The 20,775-nt window shown below is 46.6% G+C and overlaps 1 protein-coding gene across 1 annotated transcript in view; it reads left to right on the top strand.

Annotated features, from left to right (window-relative positions):
- The window catches only part of ABCA13 (ATP binding cassette subfamily A member 13), a 393,578-nt gene that overhangs the window by 269,569 nt on the left and 103,234 nt on the right, over positions 1–20,775 (top strand). Inside the window, exons 52-56 of the mRNA XM_042248365.1 lie at positions 1,775–1,890; positions 6,903–7,059; positions 10,912–11,165; positions 16,237–16,429; positions 19,117–19,226. Of these exons, the coding sequence (XP_042104299.1) occupies positions 1,775–1,890; positions 6,903–7,059; positions 10,912–11,165; positions 16,237–16,429; positions 19,117–19,226 (830 nt within the window). The remainder of the gene's footprint in view (positions 1–1,774; positions 1,891–6,902; positions 7,060–10,911; positions 11,166–16,236; positions 16,430–19,116; positions 19,227–20,775) is intronic.

Below are 20,775 nucleotides of genomic sequence, written 5' to 3'. Positions count from 1 at the left end.
TTGGATGCCTGCTTGGGGTCAGGCCACATCCTGAAGGCTGACCCTGTGGGACCACGACACAGAAGCACGGAACCGGGAGTGACTGCTCCGTGGTCGTGTGTCCAGAGAGCGCAGAGTGGGTGGGGCAGTGGCAGTTGCCCAGTCCTGGTTCAGGGACCTCCCTGGCTGCCCATTGCTGTGTCTGCTATTTAATGATGTAGGGTGACTCCTGCTTCTGAGGAGGAGAAGGGGCGGGACGTGCCCAGAGAGCATGAGAGCAGGCAAGAGAGACCCAGAGCCTCCCCCTTCTTGAAGTCATGCAGTGACTGTCCTCCTCTCCCTCCCACTAACCGTGGCTCCTCTTTACTCTGGGGGCATAAGTCAGGGAGCACTGCTTTCCTCTCGGTTTCCCACCTCCATTGTCAGTCACTCATTTAATGGAGGGTTTTGAGGTTTTGCTCTGGGTCAAGGTGTGGCTCAGATGGTAAAGCATCTGCCTGCAATGCGGGAGACCTGGGTTTGATCCCTGGGTTGGGAAGATCCCCTGGACAAGGCAATGGCAACCCACTCCAGTACTCTTGCCTGGAAAATTCCATGGACAGAGGAGCCTGATAGGCTACAGTCCACGGGTTCGCAAAGGGCCTGACACAACCGAGCCACTTCACTTTCTTTACTTTCACTCTCTTTAAGGTGTGTCTGAGGTGTTGTGGACAAACCATGAGCAGAGCAGAGAGAGGCTCTGCCTGTAAGGAACCTGTGTTCTTATGGGTGGAAGCAGAAAGCAAGTAGATAAACACAAATAGACACCCAGGATGCCATTGTCTTGAGACTCGGTTTATCAGAGGTGTGAGAGAGGGCCACTGGACGGAGGGTAACTTGAGATCAGAGCTGTGGTCTGACACTTCAGGAGGGGCACTGCTGCCGGGGGGTTTTCCACAGGTTGTCAGTGCTCGGGGGCTGCTCCCTGCAGGAGGGGTTTCTAGCCTTGGTTCTTACTGTGGGAAGAAGCCGTGCATCCTGGCAGGGGCTGGGTTCTCGCCCTTTCCCGTGGGAGGTGGGTGTGGGTGGTATAGATGTTAGACGTTTATCTCGTGGCCCCTCTGGAGGCTGGAGTCCCAGATCCCGGCGTGGGCAGGGCTGGTGACACTCCCGAGGCCTCCCTCCAGGGCCTGGAGGACAGCTGTCTCCTTCCCATGTCCTCACTCTGGGAGCCTGTCTCCTCATTTCCTCTCTCTGTAAGAACCCCCGCCTGGTGGAGTCAGAGTCCATCCTCATGACCTCATTTTACATGAATCTCGAAGGGGACGTGTTTCAGTCCCAAACTGTGACTCTCCAGGCCTGAGTCCACTGCTGCAACCGTATGCTGGGCCAGACAGGACACAGGCTAAATGGGAGCTGAACCGAGAGCTTGTGGTCAGGCGTGTGTGCTCGGTTGCTCAGTCGTGCCTGACTCTTTGCGAGTGACCCTGTGGGCTGTAGCCCTCTAGGCTCCGCTGTCCATGAGGATCCTCCAGGCACAAATACTGGAGTGGGTTGCCATGCCCTCCTCCGGGAGATCTTCCCAACCCAGAGGTCTAACTTGGGTGTCTTGCATTGCAGGCAGATTCTTTCCTGTCTAAGCCACCAGGGAAGCCCAAGAATACTGAAGCGGGTTGCAGTGCCCTCCTCCAGGGGGTCTTCCGGACCCAGGGATGAAACCCGCATCTCTTGTGTCTCCTGCATTGGCAGCCAGGGGTCAGGAGATGGTGATAGACAAACCCTTGTGCTAACAGGCCCTCTCCTCTTCATTTCTCAGCTCTTCTACTTGGTCTCCGTCTGCCTGTGTGTCTCTGTGATCGTGGCCTTCCAGCTGACCGCCTTCACTTTCCGGGAGAACCTGGCGGCCACCACCCTGCTGCTGGTGCTTTTCGGGTACGTGATGGGACATGTGGCTGCAGAATTACGGCTTGTTTTCTGAAGGAGAACCCCCCGGGGCAGCTTTGAACTTGATGCCGGCTTCGTGCTTTTCTCTCTTTCCAACCAATTACGCGGCTGCTTCCAGGGGCACGGAGCTGAGCAGCCTGAGCAGGACGCCTGGTGCCTGCTCATGCTGGCGGCAGGGGCCAGTGATGGGGACGGCTTGTCCCTGTCTGTCTCAGAGCCCGTCATTCCGTCTCTGTTGCCCCTCTGGGGCTCAAACACACCACCCACTCCGCTCTGGAACTGTCCTGGAACTCGTGCAGCTCTGCGGCTGCTGTATTTCTCCCTCTCCTGGTCTCAGTAGTTTGGAAATGTTTTGTCTAACTTCTGTCACTTTTTTTTTTTTCTCACAGCATCAAAGTAGCAAAAGCAGAAAAGTCATTTTACAAATTTCTCCTTTGTACACACTGATCAGGAACCTTGCTAGCAGTGCCCAGAGCGTATCTGCCAGGTAGCAAAGAATGCATAAGATCATCATTTGACTCTAGATCTAGGCTAGGTATGTAAGAGATGCTTGATAATAGTAGGGAAAAAATTAACTTATGACTCGCTGGTAAAGAACCCACCTGCCCATGCAGGAGACATGGGTTCAATCCCTGGATCAAGAAGATCCCTGGAATAGCAAATGGCAACCTACTTCACTATTCTTCCCTGGAAAATTCCTTGGACAGAGGAGCCTGGAGTCGTAAAGAGTCAGACACGATGGAGCACACACACATGCACACACATACACTATTATATATGTGTGTATATATATATATATATATATATTTTTTTAAACAGAGCATTCTGCTTTTATCTAAGCCAAAGTTTATAAAATGGTTTTTATATAGATGACAGTTTTATCAGCAATTCAGACTCTTCAAAGCATCTAATTAGGGAACAGTTGTATCCTTACTGGAAAAATAGATGTATGGATGGATAGATGAATAGATGGGGGACAAAGAGAGACACAGAGAAACCTTAAGCTAAGAATTCTCTCCACATTCATGACAGCAGCACTTTTCAAAGGATTTCAAGAGACTCACTGGACTCTCGGGTCGAGGCGCATCCATGGGCCCAGAGGGTGACGTGTCAAGTGGAGGGTCCCAGGTGAGGGGGACCCAGAGGACCTGGAAAAGTGACTCAGGCAGGTTCTAGGGGAGAAGCACAAAATGGGGACCCACCAGGCTCTCAGGTGACATCCCAGGGCTGGTTCAGGTTTTCGATGGGTTCTTCCTCCACTGGAGCCCAGGAATATGCATGAGCCTGCCACTGTGACTCCCCTGCAAGAGGAGGGATCCCTGGGGCCCCAAATGCTACCACGTCCCCTGAGTGCCCCAGTGGACAGGCATGTTGGCTCACCCCTCCTGTCCACACAAGGAGCCCCAGAACCATCTCAAAAAGGCTGATCCCAGAATAAGCTGAGACCCAAGAACATGGTCAGGCATTAAAAGGGGCTCTTTGTTTGGAATCTGGAAAAACTAGGGATTGTGTAAGTGATCAGAGTCTCATAAGCTATAATAGGAAAACATGCCCTGTTACAATTTTCCTTTTTCTTTTCCTTCTCTCTATGGAGGAAAAATCGATATTTAAACTGGAAAGGGAGAATAAGCATCAAAAAGGAAAAAGAAAGTAAACCTAAAAATCTCAGAGAGAAAAGAGAATCTAACTTATATAAAAACATGAAACCTTAACCACTATTTAGTTCACATTTAACACTAAAAAAGATGAGAGCACAGAATCCTGTTCCATGTCTTTGAAAATTCCTGCAGTGTGGGGGGAGGGGCCAGTTTCAAAGGGAGGAAAACCCCGTAAATGGCAGAATAATGGTTAGCAGGCCTCCGACCTCCAGTGGTAAAATATTAAAATGACATTACAGTTTAATAAAAAATGGAGGCTGTTAGAAGCTGCCATAGGTGTCACTAAAAATAAATTATACCCTTTGTGTGTGTGCTCACTTGTGTCTGACTCTTTGCGACCCCATGGAGCCCACCAGGCTCCTCTGTCCATGGGATTCTCCAGGGAAGAGTACTGGACTGGATTGCCGTGCCCTCCTCCAGGGGATCTTCCCAACCCAGGTATTGAACCCACATCTCCTGCACCTCCGGCAGTGGCAGGCAGATTCTTCACTCCTGAGCCATGGGGGAAGCCTGCTGAGGGGCACGCAGGCTCTTAATTCCCTGACCTGGGATGGAACCCGTGCACCCGGAGTGGAATCGCAGAGTTCTAACCCCTGGGCGGCCAGGAAGTCCCTGAGTCAGTAGTTTTAAGTTGTTGGGGAGGGAGTGTTGGCTCATTCTTGGAAGGAATTTCACAGCAGCTACAGCTGCCTCCCACAACTGGCTCACAGACTGCTGCTGCTCCTTGGGTTTCTGTTAAAATCTGCTCTGACTGCTGCTGTCTCACGTGTTCATCCAGACAGCCACACTGCAGCAGGGTAGCACTTGTTTATGTCCCGGGGGACAGAGAAGGACAGAGAGTGGCCGTGTGCGGCTGAACGTGAGGCAGAGAGAGTGGCCGTGTGGGGCTGGACGTGAGGCAGGGCTGCTCTCTGTATTTCAGATAGAGACCATGGAGTCATGACCTCTTTGGTAATTAATTTAGTTTATTTTAAAATTAATTTTTATTGGAGTATAGCTGATTTATAGTATTGTGTTAGCTTCAGATGTACAGTACAGTGAATAAGTTACACATATGAAGCGCCAACATTTTGGCCCCCTGATGTGAAGAGACAACTCATTGGAAAAGACCCTGATGCTGGGCAAGATTGAAGGCAGGAGTAGAAGAGGGTGACAGAGGACGAGATGGTTGGATGTCATCACTCAGTGGACATGAGTTTGAGCAACTTCTGGGAGATAGTGCAAGACAGGGAAGCCTGGCATGCTGCAGTCCCTGGGGTTGAAAAGAGTCAGACACGACTTAGCAACTGGACAACATATTTCCACTCTTTTTAATATTCTTTTCCCATATAGATCATTAGAGAACATTGAGTCGAGTTCCTTGTGCTGTACAGTAGGTCCTTATTAGTTATCTATTTTTTACATAGCAGTGTGAATTTAGCTCAGTGATCGTTAATCATTGAACTATTTGATGCAACAGCTAATTAAGAGGAGTTGCATTAAAGCACTCACCTCCCCCTTGTGTGCTTAAAAATCATTTTCTTCATGCCTGAATTATGAGGCAGACTGTTGACAGAAGTTTCTAACATATTGTTCGATTATATAATATTAATATTTTCTGAAATACAAGGATGTATTTTTGATCCAGGGGCAAATACCATAGGTTTCATGTGGATATGGAATTACACTCAAATCTAAAACTATTTCAAGAGCCTACTGATCCAGGAAGTGGGATTTGGGAGTTAAATGGTAGCTCTATTTTTAGTTTTTAAAGGAACTTCCATACTATTCTCCATAATGGCTGTACCACTTTACAATGGAATATTACTCAGCCAATAAAAAGAATGAAATAATGCTAAAACTGCAGCAACATGGATGGACATAGAGATTGTTCTGAATGGAGTAAGTCAGACAGAGGAGAAATATCCTATGACATTCCTTATATGCAGAATCTAAAAAGAAATGATACGAACGAACTCACAAAACAGAAACAAACTCACAGAGAACAAGCTCATGGTTGCCAAGGGGGAAGGACAGCGGGAAGGGATAGGCAGGAAGTTTGGGATTGGCATGTACACACTGCTGGGCTTACTAGGTGGCGCTAGTGGTAAAGAACCTGCCTGCTAAAACAGAAGACTCAGGAGATTCAGGGTCTATCCCTGGGTCAGGAAGGTCCTCTGGAAGAGGATCCAGTATTCTTGCCTGAAGAATCCCATGGACAGAGGAGCGTGGTGGGCTGCAGTCCATGGGGTCGTAGTTGGACGTGACTGAAATGACTGAGCATGCATGTACACGCTGATATATTTAAAATAGATAACCACCAAGGGCCTACTGTGCAGCATAGGGAACTCTGCTCAGTGTTATGTGGCGGTGGGAGTCTGGGGAAGAATGGATCCATGTACATGTGTGACCCAGTCCCTTAGTTCCACCTGAAACTCTCATGACATTATTAATCAGCTCTACTCCAGTATAAAATAAAAAATTGAAAAGCATTAATAAAGATTTTTTTTTTTTTAAATCAGTGACTTCTCTGCTGGCGTCCACGTTGAGGTACCAGCTTCCTTTGCTTGGTGGGGTAGGTGGGGTGGGGAGATCACAGGAGGAAGCCAAGGGGAGTCAACCGTGAATAAACCCTGGCTCTGTGCTCTGGAGAAGGAAACATGAAGAGGTATTTTGCTTTGAGGAACCTTGTGGGTGTTTTCTTATCATGTGAGGCCAACTGAAGCCTGTGGGGGTCACTTCTGGGCGTTGCTGTCCATTGCCCAGCTTTGGGTCACACAGAAACAACTCCCTCTTCCAGCTCCTTGTCCTTTCCAGCTGTGGGTCCTCAGTCAGGCATCTGAGCCTGTCAGTGCCATGGTGAAACGGGGCCACGGCTCCCACCTGGGGGGCTGTAGGGGTGGGGAGGTCAGAGCACACACTGGAGGCACAACGCCTGGAGCCCGTGAGGGCCCCCCAGAGAGGAAGCTTTCCATTTTCATCTGAGGTTCTCTTTTTGTATAGAGTTTTCCGCTTGTGATAGCTTTAATTCTCACTCTGACAAACAGGTGTCATGTCTCTTTGCTGAGAAGCTGTGAGCGAGGAGCAAGGCCAAGCTTGTCCCACAGGGTAGGGGAAGTGGGCCTTTCTTTGGCTCATGGAGCTGCACGCCCAGGCCCGGGTTTGACCCGACCCAGGCTCTGCCCACTGTATTACGGAAAATGTGCTTTGTCTTTAGAAAATACTGCCAGCTTTATTAAGTCAAGTGTTTTTCTGTTCACTGAGGGAGGAAGATTAACCAGCCAACAGCCTGTCGTCTGTGATTCAGTCTCTAGAGGAGGCTGAGGCAGGCCGAGGAGCATGACTTTGCACTTGGCTTTTCAGGTATGCCACTCTGCCCTGGATGTATCTCGTCTCGAGGATCTTCTCCAGCTCGGACGTCGCTTTCATCTCCTACATCTCCTTGAACTTCATCTTTGGCCTCTGTACCATGCTGATGACGGTCATGCCCCGGCTGCTGGCCATCGTCTCCAAGGCTCAGGTCCGTGACCCTCTGCGCGACCTCCCAGGGATGAGGGGAGGGAGAGAGGGTCGACTCACATCGAGACCATTCCTTTTCCAAATGGGCTTCACTGCAGATGTGCTGGTGTCCACTGTCTTTACCTCCAGAGAGAGACAGGGACTCTCCTTAGCAGAAGCGTCTGTGCCTTGACATCTGGTGCCAGCAGCAGACACAGGCTGGCAGCCGCGGGTGGAAGACGAGTTGTCTGTGCTCCTGCTTCACGGGTGAGGGCAGACTGAGCAGTGCGTTCACGGCCGCATCCCCGTTTGCAGATGAATGACCGATCGACAGTTGAAAGAGTGGCTGTTTGTGTGAAGTGTGTCCTGTCTGGGCATTGCGGGAACAGGGCTCAGACATGCTTGTCTTTGGGCTCGGATGCTCCGGCCTGGGATTTGCCACAGTGCAGACCATACTCCCAGGCCACAGTCGGTTTGGATTTTCTGGGTGATTCTGCCCTCTCCCCTCGGAGCCCTGGGACAGATTTAGATTTGCTGCTCTCAGAATTTTGGAGCAGAAGGCTTCCCCAGTACTGGACTCCTGGATCAGGAACATTTATCCTGGTGCGGAGGTGCCTCTCTCAGGGAACCCCTTCCATCAGGCTGTCTGTATCGGGAGGGCCACTTTGGGCCTGTCACTCTAGCAGGCATCAGGGTCCAACGGAACCCAGCAGTGCTGACCACCCCCCCACCACCCGCCGACTCTTGTCGGGCCAGGCTCCTCCCTGGGAGGCCTGCTGGGGTCTTGTCCACAGTGACTCATCCTCCGTCTTTCTCAGCCTCCCCAGGGCTGCCTGTGCGGGTGGACTTCAGAGTCTTCAGCCTCCTCTGCCCCGTCTTTCCACGCTTTCGCTTCTTGGCTCTGGCCACACTGTTCTCTCCTGACTCCTCACTGTCTGTGCGGGCCCTGTTCCTCACTAGCCCTGGTGTTGGATCCACTCAGAGGCTGAGAAAACAGCCCCAGAAAGGCCCAGTCCGGAGGACGGGCTGCTGGTCAGTGTCCGGCAAGTTGGAGGCTAAGCTCCCTTCCTGTGCCCCGATGCACCGGGACATGATTGATTCTCCAGCAACGGCTTGTGTTCTTTTCCTCAAGTTTGTACAGAAGCAGCGAGCTCTGTAAACATGCGTTTTTGGATCCAATTGAAAGAAACAATTTATTCTGGTGATTTTTTTTAGATCTGTTATTGACACTAATCTGTACTAGTGTGTCTAGAATTTAAATAGCAAACTAGCAGAACGATTCATTGACTTTAACTCGAGAGCGTTGAAGTTAGTGGAGGCAGAACAGAGCTTCCTTGTCCCTGTCAGAGCTCTGATATACCATGGATCTCAGTCATGAACTAAATGGGAAGAGAGGCAGATTCGAGGTAGACAGTCCCTGCTCTGGGGACGGGTCACAGACAGAAGAGGGGGAAGGAGGGGTCTTCTAGACCTGCAGAGCAAACCAACCCAGAGTCTTAAGGTCCTGAGACTGAGGTCAGTGGGATGCTTTGTTCCCTCCTGTTATAAACAGCTTTGTTCACTCGGAGAGAAATCTGCAGGCAGTAAGTTGTTTGCAAAAAAATGAGTCAAGCTCAATTGTTAACAGATAATAAAAGGCATTTCCTTGCTGTTGCTGAGGTCTTTTTTTCCCCTTCGCTCTTTATTTTGATATGCTGCGCTTAAAAAGATCAACATCATAAGTGGGTGATTTTCAGATATTCCTTTGTAAGTTCAAGAGGTAACATATTCCTATGAAAACATAAGACAAGAAGGGGGCTAGGTTTTCACACCAGTGCCAAAGACCAGTAGAGCTGGTATTAACCACTATACAGACACACAGTACTGTTAATGTGAGCATTTTACTTTTGACCGAGTCACAGTTTATAAGCAGATATGCACAGAAAAGGCATTTGGGGCTCTCATTCAGGCTGTGGAGCATCTGTCTCTCCCACTGCGGAGGTTCTCTTTTGAGGGATGGGGGATGCAAGTAGGTGAAAAAATCATAGTTTTTTTTTTTTTAATGTTTATTTATTTGGCTGTGTTGGGTCTTAGTTGCGGCACGTGGGATCCTGGTTGTGTCGTGTGGATCTTTCATTGTAGTGTATGGGCTCTCTAGTTGTGGTATGCCCACTCAGTAGTTTCGGCTTTTGGAAAAAACTCATAGTTTCAGTAATTTATGTCTCTACTTGATCAATCTCCACATATTGTGAATCAGACACTTATAAATTGCTGTTCTGTGACTTTGTGTGGCTACCCTCAACACGCGTGGGTTATTTACCAATGTGGTGTTATGAGTTGCACATAGCTTTGTTCACGTGGGAAGAGATAGCAGTGTGGATTTCTTGCAGTCAGATCTGAGTCCTCACCATTAATTAATTATTCCCTGAACTGTCAGATCCTGAGTTAAAAGCTATAAGTCTCCTGTTTCCATCTTGTTAAAACGGAGCCCTTTGAAGTCATATATTATTTGATCCAGGGACATAGTTTTATGAAAAGTGGTATAATAAGCCCCTTTAGGACTGGTGGAAGTCTGTAAATAGTGGTAGTTGGTCAAGACTGGAACCAAAGGATCATTAAATGAGCCTTCCATGTTTTTCTCATGTCTGCATGCAAAGGACAGTAAACTGTGATGTAACAATACATGCCCCCCAAAGTCATTTTTTGCTTTATTACTTTTATTTTTTGCTTATTTTTTATTGAAGTATAGTTGAGTTACAATGTTGTGTTAATTACTACTGTACAGCAGTACAGTGACTCAATCCTATGCGACTGAACTGAACTGTACATTCTTTTTCGTGTTCTTTTCCATCATTGTTGATCACAGGGCGCTGAATGTAGTTCCCTGTACCATACAGTGGGGCCTGGCTGTTTATTCATTCTTTATATTGTAATAGCTTGCATCTGCTAATCCCAAACTCCCTCTCCACCCCTCCCCTTCCCCCCCCCCCCGCCCTTGGCAACTGCAGATCTGTCCTCTATGTCTGTGGGTCTGTTTCTGTTTCACGGATAAGCTGATTTGTGTCATGGTTTGGATTCCACATATGAATAATACCATATGATGTTTGTCTTGTGCCTTCTGACTTACTTCACGTAGGGTGATAACCTCTACTAGCCTCCGTGTTGCTACAGATGGCATTATGTCATCCCTTTCTGTGACTGAGTAATGGTTCATTGTGTGTATGCACATCTTTATCCCTTCATCTGTTGATGGACATTTAGGTTGTTCCATGTCTTGGCCATTGTAAACAGTGCTGCTGTGAGCATAGCAGTGCATGGATCTCTTCAAATTAGATTTTCACTGGATATGTGCCCAGAAGTGGGATTGCTGGATCAGATGGTGGCTCTATTTTTAGCTTTTTAAGGAATCTTCATCCTGTTTTCCATAGTGGCTGCACCAGTTTACATTCCCACCCCAACAGTGTAGGAGGGTACCTTTTTCTCCACACCCTGTCCAGCATTTGTAGACTTCTTGATGGTCATTCTGACTGGTGTGAGGTAATATCTCATTGTGGTCTTGATTGGCATTTCTCTAATACTTAGCAATGATGAACATCTTTTTATGCCTATTGACCATCTGTATGTCTTCTTCAAGGAAATGTCTCTTTAGGTCTTCTGCCCAGTTCTTGACTGGGTTGTTTGATTTTGGTGTTGACCTAAAAGCCTTTTTTTTTGGGGGGGTGGTTTTCTGTTGTCCTTGAGCCACACTAGTAGAGACAACTCGTTGTGAACAGCCGTGAGTTTACATTGTAAGGGAACACTGGACGGTACTGGCTGGGAGATAGATAATTGGTGGTTTTGTATGTCTTCTTTATGAAGAGCTCTCACTTTGATTTCTCTTTCTTTCACTGCACAGAATTTACAGAACATCTATGACGTCCTCAAGTGGGTCTTCACTATTTTCCCTCAGTTCTGCCTGGGTCAGGGGCTGATAGAACTCTGTTACAATCAGATCAGGTACGACCTGACCCATAACTTTGGCATCGACTCCTATGTGAGCCCATTTGAGATGAACTTCCTGGGCTGGATCTTCGTGCAGTTGGCTGTACAAGGCTCGGTCCTTCTCCTCCTGAGGGTGCTGCTTCACAGAGATCTCTGGCTCCAACCCAGGTACGTCCTGCAAGGCTCATCCTTGATAGAACTAGTGTTTGAATAAAGATGGAGCAGCAAATCCATCCTGGAGGTTGCGGGACAAGAAACGTTCTGAACAGTATCATAGCCACATCTCATAGTTAGGATTTTATAGTTTTTGTTTGCTTTTTTTTTTTTTTTCTTTTCATTGGTGAGTTACTGACATTAGGAAGGGGAGTGTCAAAAGAAAAGGTGTCAACTTGTGAGATAATCAACCCAATTCTTTAGTCACCTTAATGAATTTTCCTTTTTAAAATTGTTCAGTTTTCCTCTTACTCTGATTGTAGCACCTAGGGTGAATTCAGTTGATCCCGTAACATACTCTGGACTTCCCTGGTAGCTGAGATGGTAGAGAATTGGCCTGCAGTGCAGGAAACCCTGATTCGATCCCAGGGTTAGGAAGATCCTCTGGAGAAGGAAATGGCAACCTACTCCAGTATTCTTGCCTGGGAAATCCCATGGACAGAGGAGCCTGGTAGGCTACTGTCCATGCAGTCTCAAAGAGTTGAACATAACTTTAGCGACTAACACTTTCACTTTCATAACATAATATCATTTTGTGGTAAAATAGCATCAACTCCTAAAAGCAGGTGCATAAGAAAGTCAGTGCTGATAACAACTTGCCCTTTGCCAGATCCTCTTGTTCAGTTCATTTCAGTTGCTCAGTCATGTCCGACTCTTTGTGACCCCATGAATCGCAGCGTGCCAGGCCTCCCTGTCCATCACCAACTCCCGGAGCTTACCCAAACTCATGTCCATCAAGTCGGTGATGACATCCAGCCATCTCATCCTCTGTCATCCCCCTTCTCCTCCTGCCTTCAATCTTTCCCAGCATCAGGGTCTTTTCCAATGAGTCAACTGTTCACATGAGGTGGCCAAAGTACTGGAGTTTCAGCTTCAGCATTAGTCCTTCCAATGAACACCCAGGACTAATCATTGGAAGGACTGATGCTGAAGCTGAAACTCCAGTACTTTGGCCACCTCATGCGAACAGTTGACTCATTGGAAGAGACCTGATGCTGGGAGGGATCCTTTTGTTATTAGCACTAAAAATGTTTTACTTAATTAATATTATTCAATAACGATGCTGATAATGTCCTCCTCTTTGTTAGGTGAGAATGAAAGTCAGTAGCCCAAGCAGTATATGTGTATATGATGTATGCTGTCCACTTGAGTCTGTGTGTGCCCATGTCCACACAAACACATTCTTATACCCACATCTCTATATTCTCAATAGGATCACAAGTGGTTTTGTGAGGACGTGTGAAATATTGACAGATAACACATTTTAAATATTAAGCAAGGAGTGTACTTTCTTACGTAGGGTCCACAATGGCATGTCTCTCCCTCTGTAACCCTTGTGGCCTGAATCTGTGGACTTTCTCTAAGAAAGGGATCCTTCTTGGAGAAAGTACTAGTTAGGACCATATCACAGGAGAAGCTGTTAAATATTATAGACCTAGTATTAACACTCCATGATGATTTCCTTATAGAAATTCTCCCCCTCAGTCATTTCATCAACATACTTCCTTTAGTGTCTGCTAAAGTGGAGAACCATCTGAATACCCATCACAAATCTCTCTTGAGTTGGTCACAATCCCTCTGGAATCTGTAGATTTCCAATACTGGCAGAGGTTGAAATAGAATTCGGTGTGCCTTTCAAATGTAATTGGTCCTGTATTCGGCCCTCCATAGTTTAATCTATTTTAAAACCTATTTTGTAGAAACCCCTTCAGCAGATTTCAGGGTATTCAGTCCTCCGGCAGCATCAAAAGATATTTCTGTAAAGACTTTGGGTGTTACCTTTACATGGAACCCCATGGACTACAGCATGCCAGGCTTCCCTGTCCATCACCAACTCCTGGAGCTTGCTCAAACCAATGACCATCAAGTAGTTTGATGCCATCCAACCATCTCATCCTCTGTCGTCCCCTTCTCCTGCCTTCAGTCTTTCCCAGCATCATGGAATTTTCAAATGAGTCAGTTCTTCACATCAAGTGGCCAAAGTATTGGAGTTTCAGCTTCAGCATTAGTCCTTCCAATGAATATTCAGAACTGGTTTCCTTTAGAATTGACTGGTTTGATCTCCTTGCAGTCCAAGGGACTCTCAAGAGTCTTTTCTAACACCACAGTTCAAAAGCATCAATTCTTTGGTGCTCAGCTTTCTTTATGGTCCAACTCTGACATCCATACCTGACTACTGGAAAAACCATAGCTTTGACTAGACGGACCTTTGTTGGGCCTTTGTTGTCTCTGCTTTTTAACATGCTGTCTAGGTTGGTCATAGCTTTTCTTCCAAGGGGCAAGTGTCTTTTAATTTCATGGCGTGGTCACCATATGCAGTGATTTTGGAGTGGAAAAGTATAAGTGAAACCAAATATTAGAATAATGTCATTGTTATCTGCAGTAAATAGTCAATGTTGTTCTTTGTCATTGTGAAGGTTACAGAATCCAGAAATTAAATGTAACTTAGACATTAGGTACCTGTCACTCCATTATGAATGACAATGATCTGACCAAATTAATAGGTTTTTAAAATCCAGATCTAACCAGGTCACTAATTATTGCCTGAAAGCTAAGTCCAGGGTTCTCAGCCAGGCCCTTCAAGTCTGGCAGCTCATACTCAGGGGCGCTCCATGTGATGTCCCTTCTGCCTCCACCTGTGACATTGACCCTGATCTCTAGTCTGGGCTGGTCCTTTGCCAGGACTGCCTTCCTCATCTCCAGGACCCTGCTTGTAGGTCCTCCTGCCTCTCTGGCCTGGCATGACGTCCTCCCAGTGTTTCTATTACAGCTTGCATTTACCATCAGGGCCGTCAGTGTTGTTTTAACATGTTTGTTACTCTCTTCTACCCGGCTCTATAAATTCCTTGTGCAGGAAATATTTTACACTGTTGTAGTGAATTCCTGGAAAGAATAGGAACACCCTACCCTCTGCATGTGGACAGAGAGTTCCTGCAGCCCCTCCTAAGTGGACTGTCTCTCGCCTGACCTTGGTGCCGGGTCCCCACTGCCCTTCCCCACCCAGCACCTGCTTATAGCCTGCAGTCCCTCTGTCAGCCTGTGTTGTCTGCCCAGACCCAGGATCACATCAGAACCTGAGCTCCAGACACACACGAATCAGGTTGGGTGGGCTTCGGTCATGGGGTCGGGGGGAGGTCCCTGTTTGTTGCCTCTCTGGTCTGGAGGCAGTTTCTGCTCTCTATATCCCAGTTGCCTGCTGGGTCTGAGTAGCCACATGGCCCAGGGCAGCATCTCCCTTCTGATATCAGCTGCACTAAATCCCTGCAAGGACCCGCTGCACCAATGCCTGCCAGGCTCCTTCCTTTTGACACAGATGCCGTTTTTCATGACTGTCAGTTGGAAGATGGCCAGGCAGCTCGTTTCTGAGTGCAGGGGCATGAAGTGCATGTTGTGTTGTGGGGAGGAGGCCAATGAGCAGTGACCTCACTCAGAGCCCCCCACCTACCAGATCCCCTTGAGATGAAACCAGTAGATGTGCTGGAGCCCCGAGCCCTGAGAGCAGACGCTCTGGCATGAGACCAGGCAGCAGGCGCGGAGCTGCCGGGTGATGCAGTGAGGAGATGGTCGGAACTGCTGATTGGTCTTGGAAACAGGAAGGGATAAGGTGACGTGTGTCCTGTTGGAGTGAGAGGCAGCCTCTGGATGACCAGGCAAGGCTGAAGGGCCGTGGAATGCACCCTCACCTGGGGAAGGGCGCCCGACAGTCAAGGAGAAAGTGTCAAATTCAGTGAATCTTTGGAAATTCAACATAGCCGCGTTACCTTCTCCCAGTCAGTAGCACCTGAAGTCCCCTCAGAACCCCCTTGTAAGTCAGTCCCACTCTATTTGTTGTTCAGTCCCTAAGTCATGTTTTTGCAGCCCCATGGACTGCAGCACACCAGGCTTTCCTGTTCCACTCTATAGATGGATTCATTTCTTATGCTTTTGAACATTATATAAAATCTACCATATAACGCATTCTCCTGCATGTATAGCTGTATTTTCTAATCATCCGGGTTGTGTGTTGAGAAAATTATATGTTTGTCCAGTGGTGATTTCAGGAATGGAAAAAATAGTACAGGGAAAGGGGCTGGGGGCACTGGGGTCTAGCTCTAGATATTTTATTGTATTTTTAATACTTTTTAAACTTTTAAATAGCTTATGACTCATAAGAAATAGCAAAATTAGTCTGGAGAAACTCTATGTCCCCTTCACCTCGCTTCTCCCAACAATACTGTGATAGTATAATAACACAGTACACTACAATATTACATTGATAAAACCAGGAAATTGATGTGGGCACAACACTATCTCAGTGATCTGTACTCATTTAGGGACTAAAATATTGGCTTATTACAGTTTTCAGAAATTGAGATTTACTTGAAAGGAAAAATGCACCAGGAAAGAAAATAATAAAGATTAGAAAGTGAGCTAGCTCAGATTTAGGGACAATAAATCAGAGTTGAGAGTTAGCTTTGTGCTCATCTGACAGGTGTCTGTCGACTGCCTCCTGTGCATTCTTTTACACAATCCAGCGTGTGCTGTGGAACTGTAGCACTTGGTAACTTTCATGTATAATCTAGTTTATCAAAGGGCTTGTTTGCTCAAAGGCTTCCCTGCTGACTCAGATAGTAAATAATCTACCTGTTAATGCAGGAGACCTGGGATCAATCCCTGGGTTGAAAAAACCCCCTGGAGAAGAACTGGCAACCCGCTCCAGTATTGCTGCCTGGAGAATTCCATGGACAAAGGAGTCTGGCAGGCCATAGTCTATGGGGTCTCAGAGTCATACACAACTGAGCGACTAACTCTTGACTTCACTTGCTCCAAGGGGTCAGACAAACTGATTTCTTACAACTTTGTGATGAATTATTTGTCCTCTGGCACGTCCTCTGGCGTGACTTTATTGCTCATAAAATCAGCAAGTGGTTTGCGTTTGGTGTCCATCCATGTCGCTGTTGGGATGATCTCTGACCTTTCTTTCCCCCTTGATTCTTCCGGCCCATTTCTCAGGGGTGAATTAACTCTGAATTATCTATCCTCCCAGGGGCCACTCTGCCATTCAAGGCACAGTCACATCTTCCAAGGACAGAGATGTTGAAAAAGAGCAAGTGAGGGTGATGAAAGGCAGAACCAGCGGAGACACTCTGGTGCTGTATAACCTCAGTAAGAGTTACAGGGGCTTCTTCAAGAGCACGACCGCCGTGCAAGATATCAGCCTGGGCGTGCGCAGGGGAGAGGTAAGGGACTTCTGTCTGTACCTTTTCTGCTGCAAACAGGCCTCAGTCTAATTGTTGATCTGCTCATGTTATTCCCAGAATATCTGACATCACAACTGAAAGCATCTGCACATTTTAGGAATCTCTCCTGGATCTGTATAGACAGTCAGTTGACTTTCCCTAGTGAAAACTCTGCTGATTGATTGATGGGGTTTATTCTCTTTCATAATTTTAAAAATTTAAGTGATCAAGGTTGTTGTTGTTCGGTTTCTAACCCATGGACTGTAGCCCACCAGGCTCCTGTGTCCATGGGATTCTCCAGGAAAGAATACTGGGGTGGGTAGATATTCCCTTCTCTAGGGGATCTTCCCACCCAGGGATTGAACTCGCATCTCCTGCTTGGCCGGTGGGTTCTTTACCAGGGAACCACCAGGGAGCCACCAGGGAAAGCCCAAGTAACTCAGGAGTTTTCATTATTGTTTGGGTTACAGGGTGACTCTCCATTGAGTGCAAATATTTTATAAATCTGATTAATTAAGGAAAACACTTCTAACTCCTGTTTGAACTTCAATACTCTTTAAGTGGCCCATTAAGCCATCTAATAAAATGTTATTCTGAAAAAGGAAAAACACACACCACAGCTAGCTTAGAGTTGTTTTTCATGAACTCTAGTAGAAATGTTTTTTGTGAACTGACAGAAGCCATGTAAATTGTTCCTGATGTGTGCTTAATGCATAAAGGGAAGTCAGTTCTGGAAGTGATTCCTTTTAATTAACTGTTAAAAATAAATGAGAGTATCTTGCATTCATATTGTTCCAAACTTCTGAGGAATTCAAAGTAGGTTATATGGTTATCTGATTGGCATCCAAGCTCTGCTGTGAGTGGATCTGAGGTAGAGAGGAGCTGAGAGATGATGGATCTGTGTCTACCCAGGGACATGGCACCCTGCACCAAGGTGTGTGGTCAGACAGGACAGATGTTAAACAAGTCTTTTTTTGTAGGGTTTGTGTTTGCTGCTCAACTCTAAGACTAGTATTGTGATTTTTGCCATCTTATGGAACTATTTTTTTACTCTCGCTTAAAAAGAAAAAAGATTTCATTTTGCTATTAGTTCTCCATGGCTTCCGTAGTTGCTCAGTGTAAAGAACCTGCTTGCCAGCACAAGAGATACAGGTTCAATACCTGGGTTTGGAATGATTCCCTGGAGGAGAAAGTTCTCTGGAGGAGGAAATGGGCCACTCCAGTGTTCTTGCCTGGGAAATCCCATGGACAGAGGAGCCTGGTGGGCTAGAGTCCATGGGGTCTCAAAACAGACGTGACTGAATGACTAACCAACAGCTCCTTCTCTGTGATAGATTTAAGGAGTAAGAAAAAAACCTTGAAAAATGTCCTAAGAGAAATGCTCCAGATATCTGAAATGGTCCAGGATGCATTCATCTTGGGATTCTATTCACTAGGCTTTATTTGAGCGTCTGAGTTTAATGACTTAGATATAAAGAATTGTGCAGAAGCCTACGGAAAACACCAAGATGGCTATGCTGTGCCCCTTTCCCTCCAGGAATTAATAATTGGGCAGGCAATGGGAGGTCATAAACAGTGCCCAGGGTGATGTAACAGCAGATCAAGTTTGAAAGGCACAGGGTGAAGTGAATGGCCTCAGAGCCCTAAGTCTGGAGAGGGCAGCCCCATGGCGGGGGTGGAGCCTGAGAGCAGGGAGGCAGGAATGGGCAGTGGGGAGGCAGGAGTGTGAGAAAGAGGGCTCTGATAAACTCAAGCCTTAGCCCAGAGGGTACAATGTACTTGAATTACCTCATGGTGTTGTTCCTGGGGTAGCAGCTCAGGTGTGGTCTGGCTGACATGAATGACAGGGGACAGCACAGATCTGCAACAGGATGGCCCCTTGTTTCAGAGGGTAGAAGAGACCCAGGTAAGGTGGGGAAAGCATAGGTGTTGAAGCAGGCTGCTTCCAGAGCTACAAAATAGGGCTCTGTGCTAACTAAGTGGGCTCAGCCACAGGAAACCCAGGATTCAGGAAGCCAGCAGTGCCCAGACATCAGGAAACAGGTGTCCTGGAAGGAGGTCAGTAAGGATAAGCGTCTTGGCTTCCACCACAGGATCTCCAGCTAAGAACAGCCTCGGTTCAAGGTAGAGACTGGGCTGCAAAAGACAGCAGGGCCATGTTCCACACAGAATATAAGACAGTGAAGCAGGAAAAGGTGACCTGATGCTGAGTGTGATCCTATGGAAATAGAGGGCTTTGTTCATTAGTTGTCAGGGTTAGGCCATCATCAGAGTTAGAGGACAGAGAGAGATTCAGAGACAGAAGAAGGCACTGGGATAGTCATGATTATGATGACGTGACTCCTAAAAATACTGTGCTAACCAGAGGGACACAGGAACCTGTGATGTGCGCCTCTGTCTTACCAGATAGGATTCAGCATAATTTGTGGTAATTGCACTTACTTGTCATCCTCTTTCATTTTCCAGACGTGAATATATTGTCTGTGAATTAATGCTGAAATTATACCGCTCAAATGTCACAGTGATTTCAGAAGTACTGTGTGAGCTATAAAGTGCCTTATACACTTATTTTATGATTGTAAAAGGCTACAAATAATACAAACCAAAAGTAGCACAAAACTAGTTGAAAGCAAGTGCCGTTTCTGACGTAATTTTGATTTTATGGTCTGTTTCTTTTCTGCCTTCAGTGCTTTGGGCTTCTCGGGGTGAACGGGGCTGGGAAAACCACCACCTTCAAAATGCTGACCGGGGACCTGCCTCCGAGCTCGGGACACGCCGTCGTCAGGACTCCCACGGGGTAAAGTCCAGGTTCTATCACTTTATTGCCTGTAGAGATGATCATCAAATCTAGAGAAGCCCAGCCTCCCCCTCATCCTGTGCTCTAAAGTCAGAGGAGGTCATTGGCCTCCAAATTTATTTCCAGTGACCACTGCTCACAAGAGGGGAAAAAGGCCTCCAAAAGGGAATGAAATGGACTTGGTGTTTCCGACCAGAGGGTGGTGGAAGCAGCCCAGGGCCGCCCCCTTCCAGCAGTGATGCTGGCTGCTCTGCCCCATGGAAGCCGGGTGGGTGGGAGTGGCCAGGGCCTGGTTCTTCTGCTTTGACATCGACGGGGTAGAGCTTCAGACGTGCTCACTGCAGTGCAGGGGCTTGCAGGGGCAGGGTGGTTTCATTTGTTTCACCCCCAGACTTTGTCTTTCCGGCGGTTCAGCTGTTTTCCGTCTGCCGCATCTGTGTGCCATGCGTATGTGTCCTAATAATCCTTTAGCTGTTCCCCACTCCCACCCTGTGCCCTGCTCTTCTGAGTATCAGTGCTGTATGACAGGTCCTGGCATATATCTTTCTGCTTTTCCTGCTAGAGCAAATTAATTTTAACTGGATAACAGATTTCAGAAATCTGTCATGGAACTGATATAAAGAAAGCGACAGGCATTGTGATATGTTCTCTGAGGGTCATTATATAAATAGCCATCAAGTTCTCAGTTTCATAGTCTGTCTACCAGGAATCCTAGAGTTATCTCTTAATAGACTTGGAAGTAATTTGCTTGAGATTTTTATATATAGGTTCAAATAAATTCATGGAAAAATTTCAAAAATATCATAGGTACTCATTACTTAGCTAATTTTTTTTTTACATTGACAAATAGTTATTGTCCATCTATGATGTGCCAGGCACCAGGAGAACAGAAATTCTTCCTCTAATCTTAAAATCCAGTGTTAATATTTGTATGTCTCCTGCTTGTCTAGTTTAAACATGCATAGGTGTCTATGTGCATGTATCTAATTTTATTAGTTATCTGCATATGTGTAGGCATGTCAAGTGCAGACGATTAAATATGTAGGGAGAAGCATATTTTAAAATCAGACACGATTATAAGATCATTGTGTAGGCTTCATGTATACTTATTCCATGAACATTTCATAATCCTCTTCAGCAATAGTTATTAAAAGGTTTAATTTTTCACAAGCCTGATAGGCAGGCAATTTCAATGTCAGATTGATTTGCATTTCTTTAATTACTCATGAACTTGACAGAATGCTTTCCCCATATTTATCTGTTGCCTAGGGTTTCTTTCTGCCAATCACCTGTCATGACTGTGGTTCTTTTTTATAAGGTTGTCTTTTTTACTTATTAGGTAAGAGTTTTTAATATATTCAACTGGCAATATATTCACATATTCAATATTTTCAACATGCTTTATAGGTTTCAAGTATTACCTGTTAGTTCAGTTCAGTTCAGTTCAGTCGCTCAGTCGTGTCCGACTCTTTGCGACCCCATGAATCGCAGCACGCCAGGCCTCTCTGTTCATCACCAACTCCAGGAGTTCACTCAGACTCGTATCCAT

Source organism: Ovis aries, chromosome 4 (genome assembly GCF_016772045.2).
Source record: "Ovis aries strain OAR_USU_Benz2616 breed Rambouillet chromosome 4, ARS-UI_Ramb_v3.0, whole genome shotgun sequence".
In the NCBI taxonomy this organism is placed as follows: domain Eukaryota; kingdom Metazoa; phylum Chordata; class Mammalia; order Artiodactyla; family Bovidae; genus Ovis; species Ovis aries.
This window is presented reverse-complemented; position numbering and strand designations above follow the sequence as displayed.